General features: G+C 38.5%; 1 protein-coding gene across 1 annotated transcript in view; it reads left to right on the top strand.

Annotated features, from left to right (window-relative positions):
- Positions 1-24,258, top strand: part of LOC122908663 (serine palmitoyltransferase small subunit B) — a 32,267-nt gene extending 8,009 nt beyond the window's left edge. The window contains exons 2-3 of the mRNA XM_044251720.1: positions 2,935-3,031; positions 22,899-24,258. Coding sequence (XP_044107655.1) covers positions 22,931-23,161 — 231 coding nt within the window. The 5' untranslated portion in view covers positions 2,935-3,031; positions 22,899-22,930 and the 3' untranslated portion in view covers positions 23,162-24,258. The remainder of the gene's footprint in view (positions 1-2,934; positions 3,032-22,898) is intronic.
- The last annotated feature ends 1,700 nt before the right edge of the window (positions 24,259-25,958 follow it).

Here is a 25,958-nt window from a genome sequence, read left to right as displayed (position 1 = left end):
TTTTTGTGTGAGACCTTTGGTCAGAATTATCATAGCGCCTCTTCACAGGCAACTCCTTATTACCTTCTGAATGAGACCAAACGCCAGCCTGTGACCAACATATGGAATCCCAGCATCCTCACTGCTTCCCTCTGTTCTGGCAAACAGAATACACATGGTCTCTCTCCCAACCATGGTGGAGTCTCATGGCTTTCGTCTTCTCCTAAGAATAGTAAACTGCTGCTCTCTTACTAACTCAACAACTGGGAAGTCAGTTTTAAATAAAAGTAGCTTAGAATCACTCTATTGATGGAAAAACTAGGCCTAAAAGAAGACATAAGTGACCCTAATTCTTCAGTTACCAACTCTTTTCATTCCTCAAGGCTGAAGATATGTTCTCTACTCCACAAGGGAGATCTTGGTCCTTAAATTTTTAATAAGGTGTTTTATTGCCTCAATTTTTCAACAAAGAAAAAAAAATCAATCAGGTTGGCCTAGTTCTGGTTTTGATGGGCAGGAAAATCAGGTTATAATTTAGGACAAAGGAGTTGTTCCACAGGTTTCCTCCATTTAGGAGAAAACAAACATTGGCCGCAAACACAGGAGAGATGATATGGGACCCCTATGACCCTCAGAGTGAATTCTTCCTCCTAGACTCACAGAAGTCACCATTTTACCCACTTACATCATATGTCTCTGAAGGGTTCAATGGAGTCACCTGGAAGGAATTTCACAGAGGAAATAAAATGCATGTAGAAAATAAGAGGAATAATTATTAACTGTAATAAAAGTTACTCTCTCTGAGCCCTTACTAAGACCAGGCACCATTAAGCATCCTTTACCAATGTTATGCTATATCATCTTCACAGCAACACAGAAATAATCATATCTGTGTTACTGACAACCTAACCGATGTTCCCAGAGGTTAAATGATATCCTGGATATCACACAGTAGCAAACTCTGGCTTGCCATTTTCAAAATCCACACTTTTATCACAGACCAAAAATATTTAATGAAGTGAATCATTCTCCAGTGGGATATTGAATTCTATTATACAAATAGGATCTCACATTTGATGAAATCTTAGTAATTTCTTCTTAAAATCTTCCTGATGATTGGTAATAATCCTCAGAAGATGTGGTCCAGTCTCTGCTTCAACAGTTTCCCTAATGGAAATATCACTACTTCAACTAGGTAATCACTTTCCCTTTAGATAGCTCTTATAATAAGTTTTCCCTGAGATTCACCTCTGAAAACAAGAAATTCCAAAACTTCACCTCCAGGACTGCCTGTAACACCATTTAAAACCTTTCAGATCTTTTAAGACCTCCAAGACACACGTCTTTCTCCTCAAATCTTCTCTCAACATTGCCCTTAAAAATCTTCCAGACTTTTCTCTATTTAGCTTCCTTCAGATGAGCTCAACTGCTGGAGTAACTGCTTTTTGCAGCTGGAAGAAGGATCCTAATCAAAGCCAAGGGCTGTAGCCCCCTTTTGTCATCTGTGGCACCGTACTCCTATAAATATATAAGGATACTGGCACTGTGGTTTGAATCTATTCTCCCCAAATCCATGTTGAACCTGAACCTCCGAAGTGATCATAGAAGGAAGTGGGAGGTCATCAGGAGGTGCTTAGATGATGAGGATAGAGCCCCTCATGAATGGGATTAGTGTTCCTATAAAAGGGCTACAGAGAGATCTCTTGCCCCTTCCACCACACAAGGACACAGTAGAAGGTGCCAGCTATGAACCAGGAAGAGGGTCTTCACCGGAATGACTTCTTAGTCTCCAGAACTGCAAGAAATAAATTACTATTGCTTACAAGTTACCGAGTTTGTGGTATTCTTTTATAATAGCCCAAAGGGACTGAAACAATTAGATCACTTATTTATTGCCCAACATTTTACAACACTAATGGCTCATAATGAACTTGAAGTCAAATTAAATTGTTTAGTCTTTTTTACTTGAACTGATCATCAACCACATTTCCCCCCCATCTGATCCTTGGACAGTTAGCTTTTTGAATTGAAGAATGAGGTTTTATACTTCCCCCAAAAGTTTTACCATACTTGGAACTCTGTAATCTGCTAAGTCTTTTATAACTTCACCTCATAATTTGAGCTTGTCTGCAAATCTGATCATGCATAATTTCTATGATTTAATTCAGATGGACAAAAATGCTACCAAGGTCAGGACAAAATGCAGACCTGTGGGCCTCACCACTAGAGACCCACTCCCTGACTTTGTATGCATTACCAGTTATGGAGTACTTTCACAAACATCTCACTTGATTTTTACAACCACCCTGTAAATCAGAAACTATTATCATTGTATGTGAGGACAAAAATTCAGAAAGATGTTTTGACTTGCCTAATGGAACACAGCTAATAAATGACAAAATAGGAAAAAGCCTTAAGGCTTCTAACCATTTCCAGAGCATTTTCAAAACCAGATTTTTAAATACAGTGGATTAACCTAATCTCTTTTTCCTTTTTCTCCCCACCATAGATATCAAAAGAGACTAATAAAAATTAAAAACACTTTCCAAAAAAAAACCAAAACACAACATTTTCTACAAACAAAATCTCACTTAAAACCCACCATATAAAGCAGATTAAAAGCTGGCTGTTCTGATAGAAATGAGGTACAAGATTCTTAGCCTCTGTGTCTGTCCCACTTGGGGCATCCCCTCAACCCCCTGTAGATGGTAATGTGGCGTCTCGTAGTCTCCCAAGCACATTCCAAAGTCACTAACCAGTGGCATGTTTTCAAACTGTAACCTTCTCTGAAAGCAGCTCTTAAAATATGGCTAGCTTGTCATACTTTGCTTTTATAATACATTTTAGATTTTTGTGGGAGATAACCATTCAAGAGGTCTCATAACCTTTACATGGAACAGAACTATTTTAAAGTTTGAAGGCAACTTTGGATTAATCCAAATCTTTATTTCACAGATGAAGAAACAGCAACCCAGAGAAGAGAAGTAACCCACACAGGATCATTCCACAGAGGCACAAAGGCAAGAACCAGGATCTGAACCCTCCTAGGCTGGTAAATTCTTCTGATTATATCATGGAGTCTCACTTTTAGAAATCTGACACTTTTGATGACAAGACGACATTTTTAACAAGATGGAGCTTCCGGTTCTCACTTAAGCAACCAACAAATATTATACCCTTGATATCAGAATGGCATTTAAGATGATACAAAGGAATAAAATGTGGCAATTAGCTTTAGTAATGAGGTCTTGAAACAGCGGTTCTTAGCTTCAGAAATCACAAGTTCCTTTGAAGTGTGTGCAGAAAAATGTTTATGCAAAATTTGCAAATATCTCAAGGGGTTTCTAGATGCACCCCACCACCAAGTGCTTGGCCTCTAGGTTAAGAACCTCTGGCCAAGCCCAGAACAAGTGCCAGGGCCAAGACTGCATAATGCCAGCTCCTTTCTTATTTATGGGACTTCTGGTTAAAGGCTGCTTCTCTTTCAGAGTCCTTCATCTTTTATTTAAATGAAGTGGCATCTTATCCTGGAAGACCTTTGATATAAGAGAGTAGTAAGTTTTAAAGTCCTTAATTAAACAGGACAAATTGAGAAATACAAGAAAATGAAAACATTTTTCTTTCAAAAATATAAGTAGTGAAAGTAAGGATGACCTGTGCTTGTAATAGGACATTCATTTTCTTTCTGTTTCTTTTATTCTTAAGAAAGTAAGAAAAAGGGGCACCTGGGTGGCTCAGTGGGTTAAAGCCTCTGCCTTTGGCTCAGGTCATGATCCCAGGGTCCTGGGATCAAGCCCCGCATCGGGCTCTCTGCTCAGCGGGGAGTCTGCTTCCTCCTCTCTCTCTCTCTGCCTGCCTCTCTGCCTACTTGTGATCTTTGTTTGTCAAATAAATAAATAAAATCTTTTTAAAAAAAAATAAAATAGAATAAAAATAAAAAAAGAAAAGAAAGTAAGAAAAGGAAATAAAATGAAAACAACTTAGATTACCACTAATTGCCTGACCACTTTGATGAGCTCTATGGGGAAATGGGAAACAGAGTAGGGGTGGGGACTAAAAGAAATAGATTTATTTTCTGAATTGATTGTTTCTTAAACCTTCCCTTTGCCACAATGTGTTAAAAGATTTGTAGTTCTGAAATGGCTGGCAAAAAATGTCATTTTTAAATAGATTGGGAAGCTCCAATATTACTTTAAAGTTATGGATGATGAGGTCTGTTTTACTAAGTCAGAAACACTTATTGGACACTTAGCATTTGTGCAGCACTCTCAAGCATGACATGATAGGAAGGCTGCTTGGAGTGAGAAGGTCCTGGGACTGAAACTCATTGTTGATTCTGCTTTGGCTTTGGCAATAAACAAGGTGCAAAAGTTAATGAACTTCAGTTTCTCATCTTTAAAATGAAGTGATATATTTTTTTGCCTCCTTAATGACAGCCACACCAGAACTGAATAAACATACTGAAGAAGAATATCTCTAGGGGTGCCTGGGTGGCTCAGTGAGTTAAAGCCCCTGCCTTCGGCTCAGGTCATGATGCCGGGGTCCTGGGATCGAGCCCCGCATCAGGGTCTCCGCTGAGTGGGAAGCCTGCTTCTCTTCCTCTCTCTCTTTGCCTACTTGTAATCTCTGGCTGTCAAATAAATAAATAAAATCTTAAAAAAAAAAAAAAAGAATATCTCTAAAAGTGGCCTCTAATTGAATAACTGATAAAATTCAGATGCCTCGTCTTCAAGATGAGTTTATTTTCCTTTCATCTATAACTGGTATCCATAACTAAGGCAATGATTAGTAATATTAATAGAGTGTGCAGTGTGTAGTACTGTAGTGTATAGAACAGCATGTAGTAATCATAATAGTTAATATTCACTTAGCTCTTCCTACTCCTTATTGTAAATACCTTATATTTTTTAATCTTCCCAGAAATCTTAGGAATGAAGTTCTGTTATGATTTCTAATTCCTACCTGAGGAAACTGAGTCAGAGTGGTTGAGTAACTTAGCCAGGGTCAAACCCAGATATGATTCAGGGCCAGAGCTCATCACTACTCACCACACACACTGTCTCTCGGCGAGATTCTCACCCAGCTCCACATGTGTTCACTGTGAGACTTTTGCTCTCAGTTTCTTCATCCTTAAAATAGAAGTCCCTTAAGTTAAGCATCTACCCAGTGCATGTCACAGTGTACTTAATAAATGTTATTTCTGTTCCCTGAAAAGCATTTCATATTATAAAATTCCAGTGTTTTTAAAGAAATCTGAATTTGTTACCTAGACCTGGTGTAACACAGTACTACAACATTGGTGACTTAAAACAAGAGAAATGTATTCTCTAGGTAGCTCTGGAGGCTGGAAGTCTGAAATCACGGTGTTAGTTGGGCCACACTCCTTCCAAAGGCTTTAGGGAAGTTTTTCCTCTGCACCTCCCATGCTGGGATTCATAACTTAATTATAGCTACAAGGACCCTTTTCCCTTAAATAAGGTCATATTCACAAGTTCCAAGATGTGGGCATATCTCTTTGGGATTCCCCATTCAACCTAATATGATATATGTATATTTTTAAAGTTTTATTTATTATTTTTTTTTAGTGTTCCAAAATTCATTGTTTATGCACCATACCCAGCGCTCCATGCAACATGTGGCCAGGCTCACCTAATTCCCCACCCCTCTCCCCTCCAAAACCCTCAGTTGGTTTCTCAGAGTCCACAGTCTCTCATGGTTTGTCTCCCCTTCCAATTTCCCCCAACTCACTTCTCCTCTCCATCTCCCAATGTCCTCCGTGTTATTCCTTATGCTCCACAAGTAAGTGAAACCATTATGATAATTGACTCTGCTTGACTTATTTCACTCAGCATAATCTCTTCCAGTCCTGTCCACATTGGTAAGTTGGGTATTCATCCTTTCTGATGGAGGCATGATACTCCATTATATTTATATGGGTCATATCTTCTTTATCCATTCATCTGTTGAAGGGCATCTTAGTCTTTCCACAGTTTGGCAACTGTGGTCATTGCTGCTATGAATGTTGGGGTACAGATGGCCCTTCTTTTCACTACATCTGTATCTTTGGGGTAAATACCCAGTAGTGAAATTGCAGGATCATAGGGTAGCTCTATTTTTGATTTCTTAAGGAATGTCCACACTTTTCTTAATTCAAATACACTTATGTCTTGGGAGATTCCCTGGTATTCTTCACCAGCCAGTCACATTTACTCAGAGAGGGAAAAGGACATTTTATCTCACCTAATTTATCTCACCTAATTTAAATTGGTTATAAAATCTGCCAGCTGAAAAAATTTTTTAATATACCCAATTGCCATTAGCCTTCCCACATTTACTTGAAAATCAACAAAGCTTAGGAAACAAACAGTTGTTACCCATTTAAAAGAATAAGCCTGGAGCTCAGCACTTGTCCACTTTTCACTAGAATGATGCAAGGTAGCCATGTACTTGGGAACAGGTGAAAGAAAATGAAGTCAACAATAATATGTCTACACTGTTCTTGGTAGGAGAATGAGAAATCCATTTGGATAAATGGCCAGTGAGACTTTTTCTTTTAGTAAGTATATCATTTAAGTAACCCAATTTTAAGTACAAGATCATAAGATTTAGAGAATTTAATTGCCTAAAAGCAACAACATGTTTTGACATGACTCTATAAACACCTGTCTTTCCTTTTCCCTCCTCCTCTTCCCCCTTTATTCCTTACACCAGAAACTAGCTGACCTAGAATGCCAACCAGCCCACTAGGGAGGTGCCCCCTGCTCTGGGCCTTGGCAGAGAAAACACCTAAACAAAGTTAAGTCTATTTCCATGACCCTTGGAGTCAGCCTAGATTTCCACTCATTTGCCTAAAAGCAGTAATAACTGAGACACAGAAGCAGCTCAGTTGAGGACAGTGAAAAAGCAACAGACAATATGACTACTGTCACAAAAATCATGCCTATGGGAATTCAGTGTTTCTGGTCACCAAAATAAGAAAAACAGTGAACTCATCACCAGAAGCACTCCAAACAGTGTAATAAGAAGTGAAAAATAAACCAGAAGAATGAGAAAGAGGAGGAAGGATGGAAAATAAACAAAACCAAAAAAGTTTTATGAGCAAATATTCAATGCTATCAAAAAACTAAAATTGCAAAGAAAACTATTATTAGAACATACTACTGGAAGTGTCTTTGTTGACCAGCTGCCTATCAAACAGATTTCCATTGACAGAACTCTGGGAGCAAGTACTCAGCAGGAATGATGGTGACAAAGCAGTATTATTACAGTAACTCACCTTCTTCAGCCTCGAATTCTTTCTTAAAAATAAGTTTTCTGTTTCTGAAATCAAAATATCAATTATATATATATATATATATATATATATATATATATATAGACACATCAAATATAATGACGATAGATAGGATGAGATAAAGGCTTAAATTTTCATGGTCAGACTTCTAGCTCCTAAGAAAACAAAGTCCTTAGAAACAAATAGTAAACACGTAATTCCTTTATCAAGTTGTGGGTTTGATGGCCAAAAGCTGGGGAAGAAAAGACAAAGGCAAACTGTTATGGCATGCACAGAATACAATTACCTAGAAAGGACTTTGTAATGACAGTAGACAAGTTTCGGCCAAACAGTTTAACCACTTTTCCACTCTTACTCCTTTTCAAGTGCTCTAGGCACTGGTGTCTCATAAACCCCATATTTCACATCACTGTCAAAAACAAATAAGCATATAATAGAATTTACAATTCCCACAAGTACTGTATTCTATATACTGAATTTCACTGATGGGAACAACACAGATAAACATGTCATCCCTCTTCTCAGAAGGTTCTTTGTAGTTTGCCAATTCCCAGTTTTCCTCTTGCATCCTAAGAAAATCAAGAAAAAGGGAAACCCACTGGGACTTCAGAATTATTATTTGAAGACATTTGGGGTTATTTGTTTACTCAGCTTTGGATGGTACATCTACGTGATTTTGGTCAGCTAGTCATGCCCCACTACAAATTGAGAATCTCAATGTAAAATATATATATATATATATATATATATATATATTTATATATAAAATATGTGTGTGTGAAAATGAAAATTTATATATATATATGTATATATATATATATAGAGTTCAGACTATTTTATTTTTTAAAAGATTTTATTATTTGAGAGAGAGAGAACAAGAGAACAAGCATGAATAGGGGGAGGGGCGAGGGAGAGGGAAAAGAAGATTCCGTGCTGAGCAGAGAGCCCAATGCAGGACTCGATCCCAGGACCCTGGAATCATGACCTGAGCCGAAGGCAGAGGCTTAACCCATTAAGCCACCTAGGTGTCCCTTTTCATACTGTTAAACTGTATTTTTAAATTTCAGTCCTCCATAATTTTTAGAGTTATTCATTGACATTTAAAATTTTTAATTGCAGTAAGACACACTGCATGTAACATAAAAAATTGCCATCTTAACCATTTTTAAATATGTTAAATATTAACCATGTTTAAATATAGAGCTCAGTAGTGTTAAGTATATTCACATTGCTGTGCAAACCAGTTTTGGGAATGTTTTCATCTTGCAAAACTGAAATTTCATACCCATTGAACAACTCCCACCTTCCCCCTTCCACTAGCTCCTGGTAAGACCACCATTCTACTTTGTTTCTATGAGCTTGACTACTCCTGTAAGTGAAGTCATACAGCATTTGTCTTTTTGTGACTGGCTTATTTCACTTGGCTTAATATCCTGGAGTTATCCATGCTGTAGCCTGGTCAGAACTTCTTTCCTTTTCAGGGATGAATGATATTCCATTATATGTATCTATTACATTATTACTCAGCCATTTATTCATCTACCAGTGGAAATTTTAGTTGCTTCCACATTATGATTATAGTGAATAATGCTGCTTTAACATGTGTGTACATTTAATGATTTTTTAAAAATTATTTATAAAGACTTTAAGGCCACTGTTAGTGCTGCAACTCTGTTTACATTTTACTTCTAAAAACAACTGACAGATCTTGGGAATAGTATCTTCAGAAGGAAAAAATCACCCAGAAGCAATACTCTTTCCTCTTTCCTTCACTACAGGATAACAGGGTTTCTCCTTCTTTAATAAAATAGTAATAACGAGGTTCACCTTAAGAAATGACATTCTAGTTAAGAGCTTGGCTCAGAAGCCCTACTCTCCACTCCAATTTTGGCAGAAATAAACAGGGGTCCTTGTTCTTTTTCTGTATGAGCAAATGAAAGGACACCAGGAACAACACAAGATATATCATCCTGCTGGTTACAAACTTCTCTTCCAATTTATGACATCTACTCGACACTAATGTACTTACTGCTCTTTTTTCGTTTCAAAATATTTATCTTCTTTTTGAGAGCTACACAACATAGAGATTGATCTAATGTGAACTTCGTATTTCTTAAACTATTATGAAATTTTCTGTTGAAGTCAAATTCCAAATTTTCTTTCCCAAGCAGAAGTCTTTAATCCCTAAATCCCTCTGGAACCTATCGGAAGATGCCAAACAACAAGGATTACTTTGAAATTACAGTTATTTAACACATGCCACATTGCCCAGCGGTCTCAGTTGATAATTGGGCTAGAAATACATGTTTTCTCTTGTTCTGCTTTTGTTAGTGTCAATGACAATTGGAGGCAATAAGTTCGGTTCAGATAGCCTCAAGAAAAAACTCTGCTCTTGCATATAATTCAAACCAACACTGCACCAACAACAACGTGGCTAAAATTGTTGGTGAGACTTTTTTCCTTTTAGTACATTATTTCAGTAACTCACTTCTAAGTAAATGATTAGACAATTTAGAGTAGCTTAATTGCCCAAAATGGTAACAGGCTTTGGCTTACATCTGTTTCTTTCCTCCTCTCCGAGGAGCCCAGAATTATTCAAATCCATCACTTCTGGTCTGACTTCTAATATTAACCCTGGTATCAGCATGAGGCATTGGTTGGCAAAGGATGGCTGGAGAGTATTCTAAGATGGAAAAGAAATTCACAGGAAAATCTTAAGCAAGGAAGGAACTTTCTGCTAGGCGCAGAAAACAGAGCAAGATATGTGGAAAGTGGGAAACCAATAAACTGCTATTAAGCCTTATTCTTACATAGATACAATATGAGGTTTTGCCGTTAATTGTAGGAACTTTGTATCTTTGTGAATCAAACTGTGTTCACATAAAGCAGCGGTTTGCAATTAGGTCCCCAAGATAAGAACTATTACATAAGATTGTGCAGGCACAGCTCACACAATTGTATGCGGTCACCCTGCCCAAGACACATTTGAAAACATGCTTAGAGATTGGAATGCCTCTCAAGTAGTGGTTTGTGGTAATCGCTTTATACTTGTGTTGTTTTATTTTTTCAAAAACATTACTAGCCAATTCAATTAGCGAACGTAATAAGGTTTGAGGTTTTTTCCTTATAAAATATACACACCACTCCATTATAGGTAACCGTTATTTCACAAAGACTCCTTGACTCTATAACTTAGGAAAAATCTTGCAAGTAGTTTAAAGGTGTACCAATTCACAAGAAACAACAACAAACACTTCTAGGACCGTGACCATGACTTCTAAAGAACTCACAACTTACCCCTACATTCCCTGCCGCATCACTGAGACACATAAAGGCAATTATGATTATCTTAATTTTACAGAGAGACTGGGGCCCAGAAGATTTTGGAACTTGTTCAGGAACATGAAGCAAAATGAATGAATGAATGAATGACTAAAAAAGAATAAAGCTACAACACAATTCAGGTCTCCAGATGTTCCCATCCTGGGATTTTTCTCTATTAGAACAATTTTCTACCTACCAATCTTAAATTACTACTCACCTAGAGTAAGCACTTGTAAAAGCCATTTTAATGAGCTTTAAAACCACTTCACAAGTACTTTTTTTGTTCTCCACAAAGTCCATGAACTTTTAACAGTATGAGAAGGAAAAAAAAGCATTTGTTACATTGAAAAAAAATTTAGTACCAGCTTCTTTCCTTCCTACAAAAAGACAGATTGTACTGAATTTGCAAAAAAACAATCTGCCTAAAACTCTTTGCCTGAACACAGACAATGAGAATTCATAAGTACCTTTTATGTAGCCCACACTGTGCTATGGAAATATTAAATAAGTACAAGCGCATTCCCTGCCCTCACCCCACTTACAATTCAGTCAGCCAGCCAACCAGCTCACCAGCCAGCATGCAAGGATCCCCCATTCCAGGCACTGGAGATAAAGAGATGACCGGGGCATGTAGTCCTCATAGTCTAGTAAAGAAACAGACTGTACATGGCTAGTTATAATATGGTGTAAGTGCTGAGACATTGCTCCAATTAAAACACATAAACAAAAGCAATATATTTTCCTCAGGAAGGGTAATTTCCTGAGAATATTTCATAGAAGAGAGACTACAGGAGCTAGGTCCTGAAAGTAAACAGGACTTTATCTAGAAGAGAAAGGGCACAAGATCATTTCTAGAAAAAAAAAAAAAAAAAAAAAAAGATGAACAAAAGCATGGAATCTTAACAGTGAATGGAATTTAGCAGGAGAGTTCAGATTTGCTGCTGGAGAGGTAGAAAAATGAAATCGTGAATGACTTTCAAGAAATATTTCATATCATAGTAAATGGAGAGCCATTGAAGGGTTTCAAACAAAGAAATTAATCTGTGATTTTAGAAAGTTAATTCCAAAATCAGGATGGAAGATTGTAAGGTGAAAAGAAGATAGGTTTGTAGGCTATTTCATTAGTCCAAGCAAGATATGGAGAGAATCCATAGTGCTGCCCAATAAAATTTGCTGCCATGATGGAAATGTTCTCTATCCATGCTGTCCAATATGGTAGCCATGAGCTACATGTGGCTACTGAGCACTAAATATTTAAATTGCCCCATGTGACTAGTGGCTGCCATATTGGTCAGTACAGAGGCATCTTGAAGTAGCTGGCACTTGAGTTAAGCCTTAAAGCTGGGTGTTTCCAACTGTAGGTTATATCTGGTGTAGCTCGCAATTGGGATATTTTGTAATGACTGAAGAGAATAACATAGAATGCAGTAGAATTAAATCAAATCAAATAGAGCAGAATAGAAAAGAAAGTAGCATGCACTGTAGAGTAATCCTTTGAGAGATTTGTTTCAGTCATAGAGCTGTGTGCATGTGTGTACTCTGGATCACGATGCAAAATGTACTTTCCCTCTATATTCTGTTCAAAAATGTTTGAGAGTCACTCCTTTATGAAAGGGTATTATTTAACTGTTCAGAGTTATTGACAAGATGTTCCCAGAAGAACAGAGTTCAGTTCATTGAAGTTTAGAATAGGGAGAACTCTGGACCTTTCAAGACTTTCCTAATTATTATTTTGCCTTCAAAATATTAATAGACCATATTGTTTAGAACAGCTTTAGACTTAGAGAAATATTGAGAAGATAGTACAGAGAGTTTCCACATACCCTGCACCCAGTTTCTCCTATTAAGATCTTACATTAGGGGCACCTGGGTGGCTCAGTGGGTTAAAGCCTCTGCCTTTGGTTCCGGTCGTGGTCCCAGGGTCCTGGGATCGAGTCCTGCTCTCTGCTCAGCAGGGAGCCTGCTTCCCCCTCTCTCTCTCTGCCTGCCTCTCTGCCTATTTGTGATCTCTGTCTGTCAAATAAATAAATAATATCTTTAAAAAAAAAAGATAGTACATTAGTATGGCATGTGTTACAATTAATGAGTCAATGTTGATACGCTATTAAGTAAAGCCAATACTTTATTCATATTTCCTTAGCTTTTACTTAATTTCCTTTTTTTCTATTCCAGGATTCCATTCAGGATAACAATTACATCTAGTTGTCACATTTCCATAGGCTCCTTTGAGCTGTGACAGTTTCTCGCACTTTGCTTGCTTCTGAGATTTTTAAGGAGTACTGATTAGGTGTTTTGCAGGATGTACTCTATTGGAATTTTGTCTGATGTTTTTTTCTCATGATTACACTGAGGTTGTGGGTTATTTGGGGGAAGACTACAGAGGTAAAGTGCCATTTTCATGCCATGATATCATGGATACATACCATCAACAGCATTTATCACTATCGATCTTGGCCTTGATCCACTGGCTGGGGTAGTGCTAACCAGTCTTCTCTGCTCTAAATTTACTTTGTTATCCCACCCCCTCTTGTCAAACAGTACCCTTTGGGAGGAAATCACTTTGCTCCTTTTAAAAATGAATTACCTAGGGACCCCTGGGTGGCTCAGTTAGCTAAGTGGCTGCCTTAGGCTCAGGTCATGATTCCAGGGTCCTGGGATTGAGTCCCACAGTGGGCTCCCTGCTCAGCAAGGAGCCTGCTTCTCCCTCTGCTTCCTGCTTCCCCCTCTGCTTCCTGCTTCCCCTGCTTGTGCGCGCGCTCTCTCTTTCTCTCTCTCTGACAAATAAATAAATAAAATCTTTAAGAAAAATAAAAATAAAAATGAATTACTTAATTAAAGGAAGGCTTGAAACTGAGTAAATCATATTGAGTTCTTTCCAAAGAAATCTACTTCTGAGTATAGACACAGTCTCTTTTTAGATACAGCATCTCCCTCTGCAGCAGCCGGGACACTTTTTTCACATCTCAGATTTTCAGTTTCCAAATATGAAGCGCGCACGCGCACACACACACACACACACACACGCTGAGTGATTGATGCAAAGTTCCAAAATAAGTCAGAAAGGAATTAACCAAATCAATTACAGAGCCTTCTGACTTTTTTCCTCAGCCCCAGATTCTGGCATTTTAGAAGTAAATTTAACCCAAAATGTGTTAGGGGTTTGTTTTTTGTTTTTTGGGGTTTGTTTTTTTTGTTTGTTTGTTTTGCTTTGTTTTGTTTTTTGTTTTTTGTTTTTTGTTTTCTTTGTCCCCAAAAGGGAAGATTCATTTTTAGCTAATGTTTAGAAAGGGAAATCTCACACTGAGAAAATCCGGTAATTTGGAGTACCTTATTTAGGTGGAGGAGGGTTGCAAGATCAGGCCCCTGCAATTTCCGCAAGGTCAGTTCCAGCCTGCCCCACCACCTGTTGCTTCCCCCTCAGTGCAGCTGCTAACCTCCTGGCATCATGGACAGAAAACAACACAGAACTTCCTGAGCAAGCCCAGCCTCCTTTCTTTCCTTCCCTCCACATTCCTTTTACAACGCTCTTGTTCCATGACTCATATACATGGGTTCATGGGAACACGTGGGGTTTTCTTGTTGCTCTATGTATTCTTTCTTGTCCATACAGGCCAGAACAAAGCCCTGCCCCTGAGTAATGTGGGTCATAAGTCCCAGGTCCTCTCCGTTCATTCTGAGAGAAGAGGTGAAATTTTATCTCCTTCCTCACTGTACAGAAATCTAGTGAGGGGAGGAAAAGTCATCATCTGTTGATAAAAGGGCAATGACATTCTGAAGTAAAAAATAGTCACTAACTCTCCTATCAATTGTAAGATAACTTCTTAGGGGACTTCCAAGCCCTTATTATTTTCCAGGGCCCCAGTGTCCCTCTCCATCACTAGATTCCCTTCAGGATTTAGTCCCTTCCTGTGTCCCCTGGACTCTAATAATCCTTCTCCCTCCACTTAGTAACACTCCGCTTTGCCAAGTTGGCTAAAGCCATTGGTAAAGCCGATTATCAGAGCTTCTCCAATAATCACAACACACCAATTTATTATTTTGCGCGTTGTGGCGTGGGTAAAAATCATGCTAAGATGTGTATCGCAAACAAGAACTTTAATGTTTGCCAGTTCCCAGTACCATTTGCAATAAAAAGGCATCCATATCCTCATTTGGTCAGAGGAGCATCTGATCTGTGGGAATTCAGGGAAGAGTCTTGAGAAAGGGAAGAGTAGAGTCTGGAGAAACAGAGGGTAGGGCTGAGATCTTCCAGATATCCTACACAGCTGATTGCATTGTCCTTGCTCAACTTTGAGTCCTTTAAGACCACAGAAAACCTTCACTGGAAATTTCCTTTCATTCATCCAGTGTCAATTGCCTAGACACAGGGTGTCCCCCACCTGGTCCAGTCACTTCAATTCAGTTTGACAAACCAACTTCAGTGTTAACCTATTTAATATCAATTTGATGTCAGCCCCATAGACTTGGTCCTTTTCTTTAAAATGAGTGATTTGGTCTAGGGGATCTCTACAGTCCATCCAGTCATGAATTAACATTCTAAATTTTACTTTAGCTACTCAATATTTGTGGTAAATATTATCTCTAATGTATGCCGGTAGAATATACTCAGCTGAATTATAATCCTCAAGGGCAATGACGATAGTTACCATGGAATCTCCAGTTCCTAGTGCAATTACTAGCATGTCAATAATTATTTTCGCAAATAAAAGGGACAGAGGGAGGGAATAAGGGAAGGCTTTCTCCACTTAAACTCTATCTTCCGATCTATGTGATTCCTCCATACACAAGCCCATTGAATTGATGCCTTGCTTGCATTTCTGTTAACCCTTCCAACAATTCTAAACAGTAGGGATTATTGTCTCCATTTTACAGGTGAGGAAATTGAGACCCAGCACAATTAAGTAACTGGGACCGAGTCACCCAGGCAGTGTGTGGAAGAGTCAGGACTTGAACCAACGTCTATCTTTATTCCCAAACCCATACTCTGCATTATGCAAATGCAACAAAAGCACTTTCCAAACAAAGGATCCTTTGAATATATAAGTTGTTTTGTTGTTGTTGTTATTAGAGAAACTCTGATAAATCAAATCCATTAGGCACCTTAGAATGTGGTCCCACACTGGTCCTCAGGTTTTGGGTTTTGTTTTTTTTTTTATTTTTTTTTAGTGTTCTAAAATTCATTGTTTATGCACCACATTCAGTGCTCCATGCAATACCTGCCCTCCTTAATACCCACCACCAGGCTCATCCCACCCCCCACACTCTCCTCCCCTCCAAAACCCTCAGTTTGTTTCTCAGAGTCCACAGTCTCTTATGGTTTGTCTCCCTGTCCGATTTCCCCCAACTCACTTCTCCTCTCCGTCTCCCAGTGTCCTCCATGTTATTCCTTATGCTCCACAAGTAAGTGAGACCATATGATAATTGACTGGAAGAGATTATGCAGAGTGAAATAAGTCAAGCAGAGGGAGTCAGTTATCATATGGTCCTCAGGTTTTTAAAGCAATGGCCCAGGGAAAGCCTTTCCTTAGACGTCACCATCCATTCCTCCAGGTAACACTGCTGCCCTTTGCTTCACCCCCTACTTCCTTCTTGAATTTCACTTGCTTTGTGTTCCACGGGGTCTCCCAGTCCTCCCAGTTCACTCAAGCCATACCCATCACTCAGCCTCAGCTGTCAGTCGTACCCATGCAGGCTCCCGAAGACACATCACTATCTGCTTAAGCAATGCTGCCCCTAAAAGCACAGCCTCCTTAAAGATCTAGGAAGGTCTTAAAAATCGTCAAGTTTAGAGAGAAGTTTTTTGTTGTTGTTGTTGTTGTTTTTAAGAGGCAACAAACTACAGTTTCCCTCATTTCCATATATAGAAATCATCTTTCAGGGCGCCTGGGTGGCTCAGTGGGTTAAAGCCTCTGCCTTCAGCTCAGGTCATGGTCCCAGGGTCCTGGGATCGAGCCCCACATTGGGCTCTCTGCTCAGCGGGGAGCCTGCTTCCTCCTTTCTCTCTGCCTGCCTCTCTGCCTACTTGTGATCTCTGTCTGTCAAATAAATAAATAAAATCTTTGGGACGCCTGGGTGGCTCAGTTGGTTAAGCAGCTGCCTTCGGCTCAGGTCATGATCCCAGCGTCCTGGGATCAAGTCCCACATTGGGCTCCTTGCTCAGCAGGAAGCCTGCTTCTCCCTCTGCCTCTGCCTGCCATTCTGTCTGCCTGTGCTCGCTCTCTTCCCCTCTCTCTCGCTCTGATAAATAAATAAAATCTTTTAAAAAATTTTTTTAAAAAATAAATAAATAAATAAAATCTTTAAAAAAAAAAAAAAGAAATCATCTTTCAAAGCACGCAATTGAAAACAAGGAGATCTGTTATGTGCTTGAGTAAAGTTACCATTTTAAGTCCTTTGTTTCGCTTTGCCTGCATAGGGCATTAGGTCTTCAAGGAAGTGAGCAAATGAATTCCAAATTTCATTGTGAGAAATTAAGATGTTAAGATGTTTGCTCTCATCCAGTTCTAAGTTACCTATGGGTAATTGATTTCATGGCATTTCTGCCATCTTGTTTCCCCAAATTCAACCTAGTCTCCCAGTTTCCTTCTTAGCATCTTTCCATGTCCTTTCCCCTCATTCCTGACCCCTCATCCACCCCGCATCATAAACACCCCAAATCCATGTGTTTGTTACATGGTGTACTGTGCTGCCTAGAAAAACATCTCCTGGCTGCAGTGCTATTTTGGGGATGGATTCCTTCTGAAGCCACTGCTGTTCAGAAAAAAAACACACGGTAGTATTCAAAATGTATTTGTTAATGAGTGAATTCTTCTACCCACATTACTCATCTTAAAGACTCTCTTTTCTAAATCTTGGATATAGTCCCATAGGAAATTTTTAAATGGGCTCAAAAGGAAGTAGAAATATATTACCTAATCAAATCTAGAACCTAAATATAGTGTTATTCTAACAATAGATTGTAACAGATGGTTTACAATAATAACCAACTCTCTCATCTCACCTTTTCCTTTCTTTAATGTTTTATGAAATGTTATCCCATTTTATTCTGTAAAAATGCACATAGATTCTAGAACCTACTATAATTCTATTTCCTTTTTTTTCCTGACTGCATTAGTAATTTTTTTCTGCTAAAGTGTGGCTGACATACAATGTTATATTAGTTTCAGGTGTACAACACAGTGATTCAACACACTCACCAGTGCTCAGCACTATAAGTGTAGTCACCATACAAAGTTACTACAGTTAATCATTGACTGTATTTCTTATGCTGTATTTTCCTCCCCATGACTAATTTATGTATTTACCTTTCCACCCAGGAAACAAATAAACCATCTTTAAAATTGCTTTTCATCAATAAGGGAAAAAAGAACCAAAGTGAGGGGAGAAATCAATGGCTTTTATTGAGTTTTAGGCTTCAAGAGGCTGAAGTGAGATGTAGTGGTACAAACATTTTATTATTGTTGTTGTTATTATTATTATGTTATGTTAATCACCATACAGTACATCATTAGTTTTTGACGTAACGTTCCATGATTCACTGTTTGCATATAACACCCAACGCTCCATGTAATCTGTGCCCTCCTTAATACCCATCACTGGGCTCACCTGTTCTCCCTCCCCCTTCCCCTCTAAAACCCTCAGTTTGATTCCCAGAGTCCATAGTCTCTCATGCTTTTCTGCCTCCGATTCCTCCCACTTCATTTTTCCCTTCCTTCTCCTAATGTCCTCCATGCTATTCCTTATGTTCCACAAATAAGTGAAACCATATGATAATTGACTTTCTCTGCTTGATTTATTTCACTTAGCATAGTCTCCTCCAGTCCTGTCCATGCGGATGCAAAAGTTGGGTATTCATCCTTTCTGACGGCTGAGTAATATTCCACATAAAGATGGACCACATCTTTATCCATTCGTCTGCTGAAGGGCATCTCAGCTCTTTCCACAGTTTGGCTATCATGGACATTGTTGCTACGAACATTGGGGTGCATGTGGCCCTTCTCACTACATCTGTATCTTTGGGGTACTCAGTAGTGCAATTGCTGGGTCATAGGGTAGCTCTACTTCTAATTTTTTGAGGAACCTCCATAGTGTTCTCCAAGGTGGCTGCACCAATTTGCATTCCCACCAACAGTGTAAGAGGGTTCCCCCTTCTTTAGAACCTCTTCAACATTTGTTGTTTCTTACCTTGTCAATTTTTGCCATTCTCACTGGTATAAGGTGATATCTCAATGTGGTTTTGATTTGAATTTCCCTGATGGCTAATAATGATAAACATTTTTTGTGTGTGTCTGTTAGCCATTTGTATGTCTTAAGACTTTGGAGAAGTATCTATACATGTCTTCTGCCCTTTTTTTTATTTGATTATTTGGTTTTTTGGGTGTTGAGTTTGAGAATTTCTTTATAGATCTTGGATATCAGCCCTTTATCTGTAGTGTCATTTGCAAATATGTTTTCCCATTCCATGGGTTGCCTCTTTGTTTTGTTGACTATTTCCTTTGCTGGACAGAAGCTTTTTATCTTGATAAAGACTTCTTGATGAAGTCCTAAAAGTCCATTTTTGCTTTTGTTTCCCTTGCCTTTGGAGATGTGTCTTGAAAGAAGTTGCTATGGCTGATGTTGAAGAGGTTACTGCCTATGTTCTCCTCTAGAATTTTGATGGGTTCCTGCCTCACATTGAGGTCTTTAATCTATTTATAGTTTATCTTTGTGTGTGGTGTAAGAGAATGATCAGGTTTCATTCTTCTGTATATAGCTGTCCAATTTCCCCAGCAACCATTTATTAAAGAGACTGTCTCTTTTCCACTGGCACAAAAACAGACACATAGATCAATGGAACAGACTAGAGAGCCCAGATATGGATCTTCAACTCTACGGTCAACTAACCTTTAACATATCAAGAAGAAATATCCAATGGTACAAGCACTTTTGCATGTCTGAACTGGCTCCTGAGAGAGTGGGAAGTGACACAGGGGCCTGGGGAAACTGGCAAGGAAAGAAAAGCTTTTAAAATCTCAATTCTTTAGATTATTAGTAGTGTACAACCGAAGTCTTAACAGGTATCCACCTCTGGTGTAATGCGTGTTGGTGTGCTTCAGATCTAATGTTTGCCTGTTTGATTGATGGGTTTTTATAGTTGAAAACAATGAACATTGACTCTCAGGGTTTCTGTGGCTTAGGAATCTGGGCATAACTTAGCTGTGTGCCTCTGGCTCAAGTCTCTCATAGGATTGCAGTCAAGGTGGCCATCAGGGCTGCTCAAGCAAGAAATTTAATTTTAGAAGAGAAAGCTACACCCAACATTGGGTGTAGAGACTACTTGAAAAGAAAATTAAAAAGAGAAGAGAAAGCTATGATCAGGCAATTAATTATGTATATTTTTAAAAGCTAAAATGTAGAGAGAAAAAGTCAATGATATTTCTAAATGAGTAGTTTATCTCATTTATAAAAGTGAAAACAGTATTCAGAATATTTTAAGCAGATTTTTGGTAGAAGGTTGATTCTGAATGAGTAACGCCCTTGGGACAGCAGAAGTATAGATTTTTTGAAATGTCTGGTCTTCAAAATCATTTCAACTTGGCTTTAGAATGCAGAGAAAGCCACGTGTCTGCATGAACTTAATGCCTTATTCTCCTAAATCCACCACAGCCACCCCTTCACTCATAGGATAAAGCCAAAGTACTTAGCTCATCCAAATAGGCCCTGCAGTGCTTGGCCTAACTCTGGCCTTTCCCTTCTCTTAAGTTTTCTCCTACTCTCACTCTCCATCCCCATATATCTATGGCTCCATTCCCTGAGCCCCACAAACATCTGTCAAACCTCTTCCCACCTCTAACTTTTGCACAAACATTAGTTGATCCCTCTCTTGGCCATTCTCCCCACCCCCACACTACTCATTTTATCTGTATGACTTACAGTCATCCCTCAGATCTTATCTCAAGCATCTCTTCCTCCAAGACTTGCTGAGACTGGATCAGGTTTCCCACAGCCTCTCATACAATGCTCTTTTCCTTAAAGGCATAATGTAGTTGATAATTACATATTTGTGTATACTACTTGATTGTTACCTGTCTCCTCAACTGGGCCCAGCTTCCCAAGAGGAGGGTCTGAGCCTGTCTGAGCCATCAGTCTCCCACCTTTTCCTACAGCCTGGACATGATACCTGATGAATGTTTTCTCACACTCCAGAATGGTTACCCAGTGCCACCCTGAACCCTATCTAAGTAATGAAGAAGAAGCAAATATGGGTAGCCATGAGTGAGATATTTAACGATTAAGGTTAGTTTGAAATATACAGTTGTCTAGTAGGACAGTCTAAAATCTCAAATAGTGATACCTCCTAATTGTCTCCATTTTGGTCTATCAGTGGAAAATGTTGGTTGCTTAGATAATATTGCTCACTGAAATGACCACTTCTGTCATTCATTCCCTCTGAGACCTAACTCTATTGGCCTTGCTTTTTCTCTGCAACCAGAGCTAGGACTTAAAAAGAATGTTGAAAGTGTCTTCTTAATCAAGGTCCACCTACCAGGACAAGGCATTTCAATCCAATGATGTAGTTCCCACTCTGGCTTCTAGGACAGTTGGGAGACTGACTTTTCTTTTCATAAGAAAGAACAACGACTTCAGTTTGTATTGTCTACTTATTTTGATTATCCTGGCCATTATTATAGATAATCATAACCTGGTAACACAAAGACTTTCCATTTTAAGTTTTTGTGGAAATTACCCTTATCAGAAAGAGTTACTTATCAAAACCAAGCTGTCAAAAGTCAACAATAGCTAACCATATCCTACTTAGGTTGGAACTGTCAGTGAGCTATAATTTTTTTCAAGTTGGTTACTCATCATTCATTTACTCATTCATTCAGTACATATTTACTTATGACCATCTTTGTGGCCAGGGTTTAGGATGATGAACGTTTTCCCCATATCCTGAGGAGTACATAGTCTAATGGAGCAAAACATCTTATCTTTACTCAGAGAATCAAAGAAAAGAGAGATATGTTTAGGTCAGAAGATAGAAATGATCTTCAAAAACTTTAACTGTGATTTGAATAATAAACATAGTCAAAGTGGACTTAGATGATGTGGTACCATGATATTCTTAGGAGTAAGTAGAAGGGGCACAAATATCAGCTTATATTCCCATAGTGTCTGTGAAAGTTTACAGAATCCTCCCAAGAATCTTTTTAAGAAATAACAGATGCCCTTCTTTCTAGGAAGTTTTACATGCATGTGATTGTAAGTGTAATTCTACTGGGGACCAACAAACATTTTTATAAGGTTTTCATAAATTCTCTACCCAAAACCCAAATGATCACCCAACTTTGGGCTTCCCATTTGTTTCAGAGGTCCCCAAGACCTCCCACATACCCAGTGACTCACTAGAAAGACTCACAGAGCTCAATATATATTTACAATTACAGCGGGACTAATAAGGACTGTTACAGTGAAAGGTGGTACAACAGGATCGGCAAAGAAGAAAGATACAGGTAGAATTGGAAAAAATCCATTTGCAGGCTTCTGATGCTCTCTGCCTCCCATAAGTGGACAGACCAAGTGTTCTGCTTTCTCTACTAGCAAAAAGTACAGTGATACCTATGCAATATTTCTGCCCAGAGAAGCTTATTAGAGACTCAGCCTCAAGATTCTTACTCAGGCTGGTTCTGTGGATACCCTCTGCCTAACGATCACCAAAATTTCAGTCTTCCAAAATAAATCATGTATTCCCCAAAATTATGGTGTTTGCACAGTTTAGGCATAGTGAATCATCCTTATCCATTAGGGAGTAGAGAGAACATTCCAAAAGCCAAGTTCCTGGATGCCAGCCGAGGGCCAAAAACTTGCAAGCAGACCCTTACAAATATAGCATCCTCAGGCTTGCTCTATTAACTCTTTTCTGCACACTGTTCATTAAATCTTCTTCCAGAATACATGTTGTAGGAAACAGAATATTCACACTTCTCACTCTTTACATACTTAGCTAAAGAAAACGTGGTTAGCCTTGATTTTTAGGTATTTTCACTAGACTATCCACCGGCAATTATCATTTTTAGATAAATATTACTATTATTAATAATATTGCTCCCATTAATCCTATAGTAATTATTATTCATAGTGGCAATATTATGAGTTCCTATGATTAATATACTGTGAATTATTTCCATATAATATTCATATAGACTATCCATTCAGTGGTCATTGACGTTCTTTGAAAGGTTTTAACCTGCTGAGATCATGAAACTCTAAGGAGAGTTTGCGTTTGGTTCCTCATTTTATTTTTCTTCTGATCTGTTAACAGGACAGACTTTCCGCAGCTTGAAGGAGCCAACCATGGATTTCAAGCGTGTGAAGGACTACTTCTCCTGGCTCTACTATCAATACCAAATCATTAGCTGCTGTGCTGTCCTGGAGCCCTGGGAGCAATCCATGTTCAATACCATCTTACTAACCATTGTTGCTATGGTGGTGTACACCGCCTATGTTTTCATCCCAATCCACATTCGTCTGGCTTGGGAATTTTTTTCCAAAATGTGTGGCTATCACAGTACAATTTCTAATTGATCTTGTTTACGTTCTGTGACTTGGCATCGCCTATGTACATTTTGCTTACAACGTACCGATTTATGTGAATACTATGTCTTCTTTCACTGTCTGCTCTGAAAAGCTCTGTTCTCTATGCACTCTTATATCTTGCCTGAAATGTGGGATAGATGTCTTTTAGGTTCTTTCATACACTCTACATTGTGCATCAACCATATAACACAAACATCTTACCTCACATGCCAATCATATTCTCTCAACTGAAATCTACAACTTTAGATTTTTTTTTAATCAGGAAATTTCATAGAAAATTTTTCTGAAAAGTAGGCTCATAAGAAACCTACCAGAATCATCTAAAATGCTCCCTTGATACTTATTCTGTACTAAAGGGTATATTTTTAAAAAAAATTTGTTCATAAGCTCCTGTCAAAAGTATCCTATCCTTGTTTACAACATATAAAAAGACATGAATAAATTATATGGGCCCCCTAAAGTCTTATTTTCTAATAAGTTGCTGATACCTAAAATTCTTTTACTTCAAGTGCAAAAGAATAGGCTGGAGGCAATTATCTCTTTTCAGACATGGTTCATGAATTATTTCAAATGCCTCTAAAAGTCTGGCTTTATAAGAGTTTAAAATCAACAATGTTGATTTTAGATAACCCAGTAAGTATTATAATACAAAAAATATTAAGTGTAAGGAACAAAATATAATCAAAGTAAATTCAGATATTGTGACTTGTGAGGCTGAAATTTGCCTTGCATGATGCTGGGGAGGGAGGGGGGAAGAGAAAAGAAACTGCTTTCTTTCTGTGATTTCACTCAGTGGAGGTGGTGGGGGGAGTACGTATTGGACTACAGGAAGAAAAGCTAATAAATAGGCTGGAAGTAATATTCTACCAGCAGGAACTCGACAGCTCCAGTTAAATGCTTTGATATAGTGGCTCCTTTGCACAGCAAAAACAAGATTTATTAAATTTCCTTCAAAGTGTTTATCTTAAAAACAAATACAAGTTTTTAATTGTACTGCTGAATCAAATGTGAATGCCAAAGACCAGACCTTACAGTTTGTCTTTCCTTTCAATAAATATTAAAGTTCGTAATTCTGAGGGTAAAAATGTAAATAGTTTTTGGACAATATTTACACCCATGTTTGTGTTATGGAAAAAACATTTCCAAGGATGGCTAGAGAGAAAGATTTTTGGCATGCCTGATTAACGTGCATGTTTGTTAAAAACAAAATGAAGCAAAACCAAAAACACATGTTTTAAAGATAAACCAGATCTGAACCTGGACTTGTTGATTTTTGCAAAATAAAGTTAGGTTTAATTTTGTAAATAAAATATTCACCTCCAGATTTGCTTTTTCCTCATATTGCACTATCTAGGTGCTTTCATCCACATTTGTCCCCAAATTTATCTTTTCTTACTAGTCCATTGGGACAACTGATCTTAAAACAGCAGGATAAAACAAACTTTTATCAAGGGTTTTCTCCATAGTGAACCCATTTTCCATGTTGAAGTAAATATTACGGTCTCCCAGTTACAGGTATGTGGAACTTAGAAAGAGGCATTTCTTGTTCAAGGTCTTTTAGCTCCTAAAGGCAAAGCAAGGAAGCAAATCCAGGGCGGGGCCACTCAGGTCCCAGAAATATGTGCCACATGCAAGCTCATGGGAGGACAACGTGAGCAAATCAAAGATGATGGGATGGGGTCACGGCCAGTTAGAAAGCAGCACCACATCGATTAAAAGAGGCAAGGGCTCGAGGAGACAGCTGAGGTCAGAGGAACAGAAGCCCAGGTCCCAGTTTCTACATTTGCTGCTTATCCAGGTAGTGTGTTCACCCATTTCTATGCTGTCCAGACCTATATGCCTATTTTGAAAGATTGCTTTCACTTTTAAATATTTAACAGAAGAGTCGCAGTTAAGCATGAACTTGGACACATTCCCAGTTCACAATGATTCAACACCCTTATATACATGGACCCCTGCTAAGTACTCTTGGAATCCAATTACAAAGATACTGCCTTGACCTTCTTAAAATCCTCCTTCTAAAAATAAGAGTTAAAATAAATGTGAAGAGACACAGTAAACCTTCATAAAGGATATTTCACAGCACTGTCCTAGGATGTCACTTTGAAGGTAAGCATTTTCTCTGAGGGTTCAACAAATGTAATCAAACATAGTATGGGAGGAAAAAACCTATTTGCACGCAGAAGGGAAGAAAAGCCCACCTGTTATGCCTGCTCTGTCAATTTGCTATTAGGCAGAGATGCTCTTTATGGTGACTATCGTTAGCCTAGATAACAAACACTTTTAATATGCTTTTTCTTTTCTTCTGTCATTTGTATATTTCAATGGTGATCGTGGAACTTAAAAAAAAAAAAAAGTCAAAAGTTTCATGGTTAAAATGGGCTTGCAGGGTGCCTGGGTGGCTCAGTCAGTTAAGCGTCTGCCTTCCACTCAGGTCATGATCCCAGAGTCCTGGGATCGAGCCCCACATCAGGCTCCCTGCTCAGCTAGAAGCCTGCTTCTCCCTCTCCCTTTGCCCACCACTCTACCTGCAAGTGCTCACTCTCTCTCTCTCTCTCCATCAAATAAATAAAATCTTTAATAAAATAAAATGGGCTTGCCTTTGTCACTCACTAAATTTGGAATCATAAAATATTCCTGCCCTGATATTGGTCAAGTCAACAACTGCTTTTACCTATTTGTGCAACAAAAGAATACAAAATACTGAGAAATCAGGCAGTTTTAACACCAAGATAACACTGGTCAGTCTTTGATAATAAGTTGCGTGTACAAAAAAAAAAGAAAG

This window comes from Neovison vison, chromosome 6 (assembly GCF_020171115.1).
Source record: "Neovison vison isolate M4711 chromosome 6, ASM_NN_V1, whole genome shotgun sequence".
Lineage (NCBI taxonomy): Eukaryota > Metazoa > Chordata > Mammalia > Carnivora > Mustelidae > Neogale > Neogale vison.
Note: the sequence above shows the minus strand (reverse complement) of the source record. Positions and strands in the feature narration are given on the sequence as shown.